General features: G+C 48.9%; 1 protein-coding gene across 2 annotated transcripts in view; it reads right to left on the bottom strand.

Annotated features, from left to right (window-relative positions):
- The window catches only part of LOC138669982 (splicing factor ESS-2 homolog), a 103,861-nt gene that overhangs the window by 67,986 nt on the left and 23,512 nt on the right, over nucleotides 1–12,363 (bottom strand). Inside the window, exon 2 of one of the 2 annotated variants that reach the window (XM_069756915.1) lies at nucleotides 4,568–4,600. The exons of the other annotated variant lie outside the window; for it this stretch is intronic. Coding sequence (XP_069613016.1) covers nucleotides 4,568–4,600 — 33 coding nt within the window. The remainder of the gene's footprint in view (nucleotides 1–4,567; nucleotides 4,601–12,363) is intronic. 2 annotated transcript variants of the gene reach the window in all.

Genomic DNA, 12,363 nt, shown 5'->3' with positions numbered 1-12,363 from the left:
AAAAAAAAAAATTCTTTATTTTTTTTATTGTCCCTACCTATGGGGGTGACAAAGGGGGGGGGGTGTCATTTACTATTTTTTTATTTTGATCACTGAGATAGGTTATATCTCAGTGATCAAAATGCACTTTGGAACGAATCTGCCGGCCGGCAGATTCGGCGGGCGCACTGCGCATGCGCCCGCCATTTTGCAAGATGGCGGCGCCCAGGGAGAAGACGGCCGGACGGACACCGGGACGCCGGGTGAGTATAAGGGGGGGAGATTAGGGCACGGGGGGGGCATCAGAGCACTGGGGGGGGGCATCGGAGCACTGGGGGGGGGGCATCGGAGCACGGGGGGGCGGGATCGGAACACGGGGGGGGCAGCCACACTCCGCCCACGCACTTCCGCCCGCTCCCCGCACTTCCTGCTGCAGCGGTTCTGCACATCAAACCGCAGTAAAACCCGCAGATATATTTTTGATCTGCGGGTTTTACTGCGGTTTGGACCTCACAATGGAGGTCTATGGGTGCAGAACCGCTGCGGCTCCGGAAAAAGAATTGACATGCTCCTTCTTTTTTCCGGGAGCTATTCAGCGCGTCTTTTTTTTTACAATTTCCGGACCATGTGCACAGTGTGTCCTGTTTTCCATAGGGTACAGTGTACTGTACCCTGCATGGAAAACAGCTGCGGAACCGCAGCGGCAAAACCGCCGCGGTTCCGCGGTAAAAAACGCACTGTGTGAACATGGCCTAAGCATTTCCTGTAGCTTTAAAATTTAAAAGGGAAGGGGGGAAGGAAGCCCAATAAGTACATCCTTTTCAATCTACAAATCTGTTCACTGTTACCAGAAGAAAAAAAAAATCCTTAAAAGAGCCTCAGCAAACTCCCCCCCTAAACCATGCTTATTATGTGTATAATGTATTGTAAGTGTATTAAGTTACTTACCAACCACCACCGTCCCCAATTTCCAGAGCTGCTCGGGTCCTCCTCTGGACCACATGACTGCTCTTTAGCTTAGCCAGCTCACACAGCGAGTACCAAATTAGGAGTGCGTCTTATAATGCAGATATACCTTACCAGCCGCGGTGGGGAAGGGTCCCAGGGTCGCTGCTGCAGGAGGCAAGAGTGGAGCGTTGCCGCAGGCTGGGATGAGGTGGTGTTCAGTGGTGCAGGGGCTCCGCTGAGATTTTGTGAAATCCCACATCTCCCAAGATCTTGGTGCGGAAATCTCCATCAGCGCATGCACCTCCCCCGGCAGACATTTTCTCGGAGTCCACCGCATAGTAAACCATGTAAGTGTGGGGCTTTGGGCTTTCACAAAATGTCAGCAGGGCCCCACACCACCGAACACCCCCCTCATCCCAGCCTGAGGCAACGCTCCACTCTTGCCTCCTCCAGCAGCATCCCTGGGACTGCGCTCTCTCCTCCGCCCACCGCTGCCACCTCCAACTCCCCTCATCTCTTCCGAGCACTTTGCCACATACTTCAAAAACAAGATCCACCAAAGGCAAACCTTTACTGCTCCACCACCCCCAACCACTTCATATACCAGATCTCTGCCCTTCCCTAATAACTTCCCTCTCCAACATCACTGAAGGAAAACTTACCGCCTCCTTTCCAAATCACACCTCACCACCTGTGCACTTGACCCCATCCCTTCCCACCTGCTCCCCAACCTCACTAACATGCTCATTCCAGCCCTAACCCATCTCTTCAACCTATCGCTATCTTCTGGTACCTTCCCCTCTGCCTTCAAACATGCCACCATCACACCCATCCTCAAAAAAGCTAACCTTGACCGAAATGCTATGCCCAGCTATCACCCCATATCACTGCTCCCGTTTGCTTCCAAACTCCTTGAGCAGCACGTCCATGCTCAACTTAAATCCCACGTCTCATCCAACTCTCTCCTTGACAACATCTAATCTGGCTTCAGCCCCCACCACTCCACCGAAACTGCTCCGACCAAAATTAATAATGACTTACTTACAGCCAAAGCTTACAGACAGTTCTCCATCCTCCTCCTTCCCGACCTGTCCTCTGCTTTCGACACAGTCGACCATTGCCTACTGCTACAGATTCTTTCTTCCCTTGGCATCAAAGACCTTGCCCTGTCCTGGATTGTCTCATACCTTTCCGACCGCACATTTAGCGTTTCCCACTCTACCTCCTTATCCCTTCCTCTCTCTGTTGGAGTTTCTCAAGGCTCTGTTCTAGGGCCCCTACTTTTTTCATCTATTCCTTTGGCCTAGGACAACTCATAGTCCCATGGCTTCCAGTACCACCTGTATGCGGACGATGCTCAGATCTACCTCTCTGGCCCAGATGTCACCTCTTTGCTGTCCAGAATCCTGGAGTGTCTATCAGCCATATTCTCCTTCTTCAACTCTAGCTTCCTAAAACTCAATGTAGACAAAACTGAACTCATCATCATTCCCCCATCTTGCGTATCCCCCCTACCTGATCTATCTATTATGGTAAACGGCATCACACTCTCTCCCGCACCTGAAATCTGCTGCCTCGGGGTAACTCTCGACGTTGCCCTGTCCTTCAAACCGAACATCCAAACTCTTGACAACTCCTGTCGCCTCCAACTCAAAAACATTGCCAGAATCCGTCCCTTTCTCGGGCAAAAATCTACTAACTCTTGTGCATGCCCTCATCATCTCCCGCCTCGATTACTGAAACACCCTCCTCTATGGCCTCCCCGCTAACTCTCTTGCACCACTCCAGTCTGTCCTCAACTCTGCTGCCTGGCTAATCCTCCTCTCTCCTTGCTTCTCCCCTGTTTCTCCCCTCTGCAAATCCCTCCACTGGCTCCCAATTCGCAAACGAATCCAGTTCAAACTACTAACACTGATCTACAAAGCCATCCACAACCTGTCCCCTCCCTATATCTCTGAACTAATCTCCCACTATCTTCCCTCATGTAATCGTCGATCCTCCCAAGACCTCCTACTCTCCTCCACACTTAATTGTTCTTCCTACAACCGCCTCAAAGATTTCTGTCGAATATCCCCCATCCTCTGGAATTCCACGCCTCAACACGTCCGATTATCCACCACCCTCGGATCCTTCAGACGGAACCTGAAAACCCCCCAAAAAAAACTCTTCAGGAAAGCCTACAGCCTGCAATAACCATTCTGCCGCCTCACCACCGCCAGAGCTGCCACCACCTCACCACCCGAGCTGCCGCACCCCCAACCTTCTGTCTCTTCCCCATTGTCCCATAGAATATAAGTCCGCAAGGACAGGGTCCTCTCCCCTCTGTACCAGTCTGTCATTGTAAATTTGTTTACTGTAAACGATATCTATAACCCTGTACATACCCCTTTTTCTCATGTACAGCACCATGGAATTAAACTATATAAATAAATAACAGTTTTGATCTATCCTTAGAATAAGGTCATCAATGTCAGATCGGTTGGGGTCTGACACACGGCTCCCCTCACCAATCAGCTGTTATCAGTGTTGGCGGTCACCGGCTGGAGGTACTCACTTGCCAAGCTGCTCCATCCTCTGGTAGTGGCCGAGGCTTGGTGCTGCACATCCGCCTACTATTTGAATCAATAGGAGGCAAATGTGTAGTACCCCGCAGCGGCCACTATCTACAGACTGTCTGCTCCGCAAGGGAGTACTAGCGGATGGCGGCCACTGACACTGATTACAGCTGATCGTCAGGAGGTGTCGGACCCTGGCTGATCAGACATTGATGACCTGCTACCTAAGGATAGGTCAGCAATGTAAAAGTAGTGGACAACCTCTAACAAAGCAACAACAAGTGAGCCGGCTTGTGTCATTTCAGGTCATATGGGCGATCTGTAAGCATTTTTTAACACCTTTACACTAGATTACATACATATTTAGTAAGTGATAAAGAAAAAGAATATGAATCTCCTTTAACAAAATGTATTGTTACTGGCAAATTTGCACACTTATTTGACCCCAACCCTTTGCCGGGATCTTGCAAAAGCCGCACAGTGGGACCCTACCTTCAGAATCAAAGATTTGGGGAAGAAAAAAAAACAAAAAACACAGGAACACGTAAATTCAACCTTAGGCTTCATTAAGATGTCTGGTTTTTGTGTACGAGTGTTATCCGTGGTTTTCACAGATAGCACTCTATGGGGCCATTTACAAGTCCATGATTTTTCACAGAGCGAGCAGTCTGCAGAAAATCACAGAAACACGTCCCATTTTGATCTGAAGGTTGGATCAAAATCGTCAATGCAAATCTGGATCCAAAACATCCGAATGTGGTCCGATTTTCACGATTATCAGAAAGGAGAAGGTGGAGAAATTCTTTTCTCCACGTACGAGAAAAACTGATGACTCGGACCACACTGATCAAAATCAGATTTAAAAAATTATATATATATATATATATATATATATATATATATATATATATATATATATATATATATATATATATATATATATATATATATATATATCTCAAACATCTGAATGAGGCCTTATTGGGCATACGCAACTGTTAAATTATCTTTTTTTTTTTCGTGACAGCTATTCACCAAAATAGAAAAACACTATCTACTCACTACCAACACTAAGGCATGCTCACCTGATTGCAGTCTTGCGAGAACTACTCGAGGACCTGAAATTTAAAATTTAAAAGACACTTACCAAAAAAAGATATGATCCAATGGGTATTTAGAGAACAACGTATAAAACAGAGTTGTTACTTATTTAGATTCCAGGTTAGCTATATCATCCCATAAACTACAATGTATGTTAGTAAATTAAAATTGTTACGAAAGTGATCATTTGTCAAAAGTAAATTCCTAAACCAAAAATAACACAAGTATCTTTGGACATATCAAATTCAGGGGGTAAAATGAAAGCGTAATTTACTTGGCACGCATTTCGATTGTAAGTCCTCAAAAAAAAAAAAAAGTGTTCACCTCTTTTAAAGAGTATTTGCACTTTAAACATTTTTATCCTTTTATGCTTTTTCAGCCTTTCTATAGTTATCGGTGTAAAATTAGCTGCCAAAAATTATATTCCCTTCCTGATGCTGAAGACATGTTGAAGCTGTGTGTGGGCAGCGTGTACACTCTCAGTGCCTAGAGCTGGGTGCCCAGTGATTGGGTTATTACAGCCTCTGCTTACACAAGCACACCGAGAGTCTCAGGAACATGCTCCCTCACAGCATCAAGCTACGGTACATAAGTAGACAAATATACGACTATAAAAAGGGCAGATATTACAAACATTTTATTTTAAATTACTGTGCACTTGAAAAAAAAAAAGTTGAAAGTCAAATAATTGGCCCAATTAATTAACAGTCAATGTAAACATTCCAGCAATCACTTGATGAAGTAATATAATTCTTACTTTTTGGTGATAAGATCATTTATGTAAAAACAAAAATAGTGGCATCATTGCTTACTTTAAACAGGGAATGTGCTGCTGATCATGTGATGTCTATGGGGACAGAGTGATCTTATTAACGATCATTCTGTTCCCCACGGTTTATGTAATAGATGAGGAATATGATGGTTCAGAGTCCGCGCTGCCGAAGGTCCAAAAGTATAAAGCATGAATGCGGTTCATTTTGTCAAGGCGTTTCAAGGTTTTCAAATCTCTTCATCAGGATAGACAAAACCACAATGCTCATTCTGTTCCCCATGGTTTGTGTTGGCACATGTAATCTCACCATAAGGCTATGTGCACACTTTGCGGATTCCACTGCGGAATTTTCCGCAGCGGAATTCCAAAATCCGCAGTGAAAACCTGTCGCGGTTTTTACTGCGGATTTATCACGGTTTTTATTGCGGTTTCTTATGCGGATTTTCATCTGCATTTTCCTATTGGAGCAGGTGAAAATCCGCAGAAAAGAAGTGACATGCTGCGGAATGTAATCCGCTGCGTTTCCGCGCGGTTTTTTCCGCAGCATGTGCACAGCGTTTTTTATTTCCCATAGGTTTACATTGTACTGTAAACTCATGGGAAACTGCTGCGGATCCGCAGTGGTCAAATCCGCTGTGGATCCGCAGCAAAATCCGCAAAGTGTGCACATAGCCTAAGTATCTTGTATCTTCATACATAGATATTTAGGTGGTAACACTTTTTCATTAATTCCTGAAAATCACCTGAAGGGTAAATAAACTACCTGGCAGAAGTTTTCAATATGTCGGAGGGTGCTGTTTTTTTCAAAATGGTATCACTTTTGGAGGGTTTTGCAATATATAGGACCCCCAAAATTCACTTCAAACCTGGATAGGTCCCTAACAATAATACATTTTGTAAATTTTCTTGAAAAAAAAATGAAAGATTGCTGCCACATTTTTAAACCTCCTAAAATGCTGGTGAGCGGATGCTTTTTATTACATTTTTGAGGGATGCACGAACGGTGAATGGGGGAAAAAAAAATGTGAGTTGATTTTCCTGTTTATTTTATTCACATTTTTTGTAAGTGTTAATTATTTTTATATTTTGACGGGCCAAACTTTTACAGGTGCAGCAATACCAAATAAAATAAATCTATTTTTTTTTTTTTTTTAATGAAAGCTCTAGTCAGTGTAAAGTCTCATTCAGACGTCTGTGATGCATGGACATTTAACTATCCCCAAGCTCTGAGGATTTGGGGAGCTTATCTAATACTAAAGGTACCGTTACACTAAACGATTTACCAACGATCACGACCAGCGATACGACCTGGCCGTGATCGTTGGTAAGTCGTTGTGTGGTCGCTGGGGAGCTGTCACACAGACAGCTCTCTCCAGCGACCAACGATCAGGGGAACGACTTCGGCATCGTTGAAACTGTCTTCAACGATGCATAAGTCCCCCTGCAGCACCCGGGTAACCAGGGTAAACATCGGGTTACTACGTGCAGGGCCGCGCTTAGTAACCCGACATTTACCCTGTTTACCATTGTAAAAGTAAAAAAAAAAAAAAAAAAAACACTACATACTCACATTCCGATGTCTGTCCCGTCCACCGGCGTCAGCTTCCCTGCACTGTGTAAGCGCCGGCCGTAAAGCAGAGCGATGACGTCACCGCTGTGCTCTGCTTTACGGCCGGTGCTGACACAGTGCAGGGAAGCTGACGGCGGGGGACGTGACAGACATCGGAATGTGAGTATGTAGTTTATTTTTTTTTTTTACTTTTACAATGGTAACCAGGGTAAATATCGGGTTACTAAGCGCGGCCCTGCACTTAGTAACCCGATGGTTACCCTGGTTACAGGTGAACACATTGCTAGATCGGTGTCACACACGCCGATCTAGCGATGACAGCGGGGTGATCAGCGACCAAAAAAAAGGTCCTGATCATTCCCCACGACCAATGATCTCCCAGCAGGGGCCTGATTGTTGGTCGCTGTCACACAAAGATATTGTTAGCGGGATCGTTGCTACGTCACAAAAAGCGTGACGTTGCAACGATATCCTTAACGATATCGTTATGTGTGAAGGTACCGTAAGGATGTATGATCAGACACAGAACTGAGGAGAGACTTCTAGAGAAACAGAGTTGGGGGCAACCTGTCCTATTGTGTGCCTATATAGTGGTATATGCTGCACCCTTCAGGCCGACATATAAGTCGGTGCTCCAACGAAGGCTACTATACACGATGTGAACAGGACTTACATTTTAGCCCAATAGAGTACCTTTGCACTGCGTTTTAACCACATCTTTGGTAGTTTTCATTTTAGAGAAAGCAGTTTTGTGACGATTTCATGATGTCTTTTTCCAACTTTTTGAAAAAAATAAAATAAAATAAAAAATCTGCAGCCAGATGTTAGCTGTAAGTCAATGAGGAGATAGAGTTCTTTAAAACTCACTTTTTGAACTGGTATGGGTTCTCCTATAGACTAATCTATACAGGACTTGATAAACATAAGCAAAAGATGACTGAACTAACCCAAAAAGCATTAGGGCATTTTCTGAACCCAAAACAAGTACCGTATGTATAAAGGAAGCCAGAGCACATGTTCCCACAGGGCAAGTCTGCAGCATACAAAACAGTAGTGCTGTGAATGAGCACTGAAGGATCTCCTATGCACATGCTGCAGATTTGAATTGACAGCATTTTCACTGCAATTCAGTGAGCAATGAAAGGGGACTCCGCTCATTGGCGCCAACATCTTATGAGAGCACAAAGTGCCCAGCATCGCCACACTCCTGCCTCTTAAAGCAGCGACACTGCCTCCAGTGACCCCGCTCCAAGCCCCCATCCACACTCCTGCAGCAGCGCCACTGCCTCCAGTGACCCCACTCCATGCCCCCCCATCCACACTCCTGCAGCAGCGACACTGCCTCCAGTGACCCCGCTCCAAGCCCCCATCCACACTCCTGCAGCAGCAACACTGCCTCCAGTGACCCCGCCCCAAGCCCTCATCCACACTCCTGCAGCAGCGACACTGCCTCCAGTGACCCCACTCCATGCCCCCCCATCCACATTCCTGCAGCAGCGACACTGCCTTCAGTAACCCCGCTACAAGCCCCCCATCCACACTCCTGCAGCAGCGACACTGCCTCCAGTGACCCCGCTCCAAGCCCCCATCCACACTCCTGCAGCAGCAACACTGCCTCCAGTGACCCCGCTCCAAGCCCCCATCCACACTCCTGCAGCAGCAACACTGCCTCCAGTGACCCCACTCCATGCCCCCCCATCCACACTCCTGCAGCAGCGACACTGCCTCCAGTGACCCCGCTCCAAGCCCCCATCCACACTCCTGCAGCAGCAACACTGCCTCCAGTGACCCCGCTCCAAGCCCCCATCCACACTCCTGCAGCAGCAACACTGCCTCCAGTGACCCCGCTCCAAGCCCCCATCCACACTCCTGCAGCAGCGACACTGCCTCCAGTGACCCCACTCCATGCCCCCCCATCCACACTCCTGCAGCAGCGACACTGCCTCCAGTGACCCCGCTCCAAGCCCCCATCCACACTCCTGCAGCAGCAACACTGCCTCCAGTGACCCCGCTCCAAGCCCCCCATCCACACTCCTGCAGCAGCGACACTGCCTCCAGTGACCCCGCTCCAAGCCCCCCCATCCACACTCCTGAAGCAGCGACACTGCCTACGGTGACCCCGCTCCAAGCCCCCCATCCACACTCCTGCAGCAGCAACACTGCCTCCAGTGACCCCGCTCCAAGCCCCCCATCCACACTCCTGCAGCAGCAACACTGCCTCCAGTGACCCCGCTCCAAGCCCCCATCCACACTCCTGCAGCAGCGACACTGCCTCCAGTGACCCCACTCCAAGCCCCCCATCCACACTCCTGCTGCAGCGACACTGGTTCCAGTGACCCCGCTCCAAGCCCCCCATCCACATTCCTGCAGCAGCGACACTGCCTTCAGTAACCCCGCTACAAGCCCCCCATCCACACTCCTGCAGCAGCGACACTGCCTCCAGTGACCCCGCTCCAAGCCCCCCATCCACACTCCTGCTGCAGCGACACTGCCTCCAGTGACCCCGCTCCAAGCCCCCCATCCACATTCCTGCAGCAGCGACACTGCCTCCAGTGACCCCACATTACTTTGTGTTCTGTCAAAAACTATCTCAGACAGATGTCTGTTCAGCCTCTGTTTCAAGACTTCTATTGAAGGAGAACTCACAATCCCTCATGGCAGCCTGCTCCACTCATTGCTTACCCTCACTGTCAATTTTTTTTTCTAATATCTAATGTCTATCTTCTTTATTTCAGTTTCATCCCATTGCTTTCTCGTGTTTCCATGTGCAAATGAGAATAAAGATGATCCCTCTAGATAAAAGCACTAGAATAGTTGACTGGTAGGAGTACCAGGTATCATACTCCAATCGATCAGATATTTATGACCCATACTAAGGATAAGCCATCAATATAAAAATCCCGGACAAGGAGGATGAGGTTGTTCGCTACTGGTTAAAAAGAATGGCTGTTTTAGAGTATCCCATTTTGAAGCAGGACATACTTGGCCCTCAAGGAAACACATCCTTGGCCTCTTTGCTCCCTTCCCACTAAGGGTATGTGTCCACGGGCTGTTTTACATCTGGACTAGCTGCAGATTGAACGCTGCGTGGTGCCGCAACGTTCAATCCGCAGCGTCCAGATGTTACAGCATAGTGGATTTTATGAAATCCCGTCTCTCTACTATGCGTTGTAACACGTATCTGGCAGCCCTGCGATTCCGGACATGCGGTGCGTCTTTTTAGATCGCAGCATGTCTGTTTACCTTGCGGCGACGCTGCGCCACCGCAAGGTAAAACACAGGGCCCTATGTGTGGGGTGCGATGATTCCGGATGTGTGCAATGAACACATCCGGCATCATCGTGTCTCCAGAAGGGGGCGGAGCGAGTTTGCCGCTCCGTCAAAACCGCCGGCCATCCTGAACGTGGACACGTACCCTAAGAATCTGGAGAGTCAGACAGCTTTCCCATTTTCTACACTCTCTCCCTTCTAGGAAGTTATACAATAACAAGACAGCTTGTCCGGACACAGGGCCCCTGAGGCTATGTGCACACATAGAAAAATCTGCTGTGAATTTTTCCGCAGCGGATTTGATAAATCCGCAGTGCAAAACCGCTGCGGTTTTTACTGCGGATTTATCACGGTTTTTAATGCGGATTCTGCTGCGGTTTTCTATCTGCATTTTTCTATTGGAGCAGATGGAAAACCACTGCGGATTCCGCACAAAGAATCAACATGCTGCGGAAAATAATACTCACCAAGGGGCGGTCCCGGTTCCGCTCGGTTCCGATGGGTCTTGCGATCCGGCGCCTCCTATCTTCGTACGATGACGTCCTCTTCTTATCTTCCTGCTGCGGCTCCGGCGTACTTTATCTGCTCTGCCCTCAACAGGGCAAAGTACTGCAGTGCGCAGGCGCCGGGAAAGGTCAGAGAGGCCCAGCACCTCCGCACTGCAGTACTTTGCTCTGCCCTCAACAGGGCAGATAAAGTACGCCTGCACAGGAGCCGCAGTAGGAAGAAAAGAAGAGGACGTCATCCTATGATGGGAAGCGCCGGACCACGACACCCATCAGACCCGAACGGAATCAGGACCACCCCTGGGTGAGTATAATCTAACTCGTTTTTCCTTACCTTTCAGGTTACATCGGGGGCTTATCTACAGCATTACAGAATGCTGTAGATAAGCCTCTGATTCCGGTGGCCGCAGCTCATTCTTGAATTTTTGGGTGACAGATTCCCTTTAACCCCTTCCCGACCTTTGACGCCACGTAGGCGTCATGAAAGTCGGTGCCATTCCGACCCATGACGCCTATGCGGCGTCATGGAAAGATCGCGTCCCTGCAGATCAGGTGAAAGGGTTAACTCCCATTTCACCCGATCTGCAGGGACAGGGGGAGTGGTAGTTTAGCCCAGGGGGGGTGGCTTCACCCCCTCGTGGCTACGATCGCTCTGATTGGCTGTTGAAAGTGAAACTGCCAATCAGAGCGATTTGTAATATTTCACCCATTATAACGGGTGAAATATTACAATCCAGCCATGGCCGATGCTGAAATATCATCGGCCATGGCTGGAAATACTAGTGTGCCCCCACCCCACCCCTCCGATCGCCCCCCCAGCCCTCCGATCTGGCCGGTACACTGCTCCGGCTCCCCTCCGTCCAGTGCTCCGCTCCCCCCCCGTGCTCTTGTCCGCTCCCCCCGTGCTCCAATCACCCCCCCGTGCTCCAATCACCCCCCCTGCACTCCGATCCACCCCCCCCGGTGCTCCGTTCCACCCCCCCGTGCTCCATTCCACGCCCCCCGTGCTCCGTTCCACCCCTCCCGCACTCCGATTCCCCCCCCCCGTGCTCCGATCCCCCCCCCCCCCCCGTGGTCCCCCCCCACCCCATCATACTTACCGATCCAGCCGGGGTCCCGTCCGTCTTCTCCCTGGGCGCCGCCATCTTCCAAAATGGCGGGCGCATGCGCAGTGCGCCCGCCGAATCTGCCGGCCGGCAGATTCGTTCCAAAGTGCATTTTGATCACTGAGATATAATCTATCTCAGTGATCAAAATAAAAAAAATAATAAATGACCCCCCCCCTTTGTCACCCCCATAGGTAGGGACAATAAAAAAATAAAGAAATTTTTTTTTTTCCACTAATGTTAGAATAGGGTTAGGGTTAGGGGTAGGGTTAGGGTTAGGGGTAGGGTTAGGGGTAGGGTTAGGGCTAGGGGTAGGGATAGGGCTAGGGGTAGGGGTAGGGTTAGGGCTAGGGGTAGGGGTAGGGTTAGGGCTAGGGGTAGGGGTAGGGTTAGGGCTAGGGTTAGGGTTTCGGTATGTGCACACGTATTCTGGTCCTCTGCGGATTTTTCCGCTGCGGATTTGATAAATCCGCAGTGCTAAACCACTGCGGATTTATGGCGGATTTACCGCGGTTTTTCTGCGCATTTCACTGCGGTTTTACAACTGCGATTTTCT

Source organism: Ranitomeya imitator, chromosome 1 (assembly GCF_032444005.1).
Source record: "Ranitomeya imitator isolate aRanImi1 chromosome 1, aRanImi1.pri, whole genome shotgun sequence".
NCBI classification, from domain to species: domain Eukaryota; kingdom Metazoa; phylum Chordata; class Amphibia; order Anura; family Dendrobatidae; genus Ranitomeya; species Ranitomeya imitator.
The sequence above is the reverse complement of the archived record's forward strand: the minus strand, read 5'-3'. Positions and strand labels throughout refer to the sequence as shown.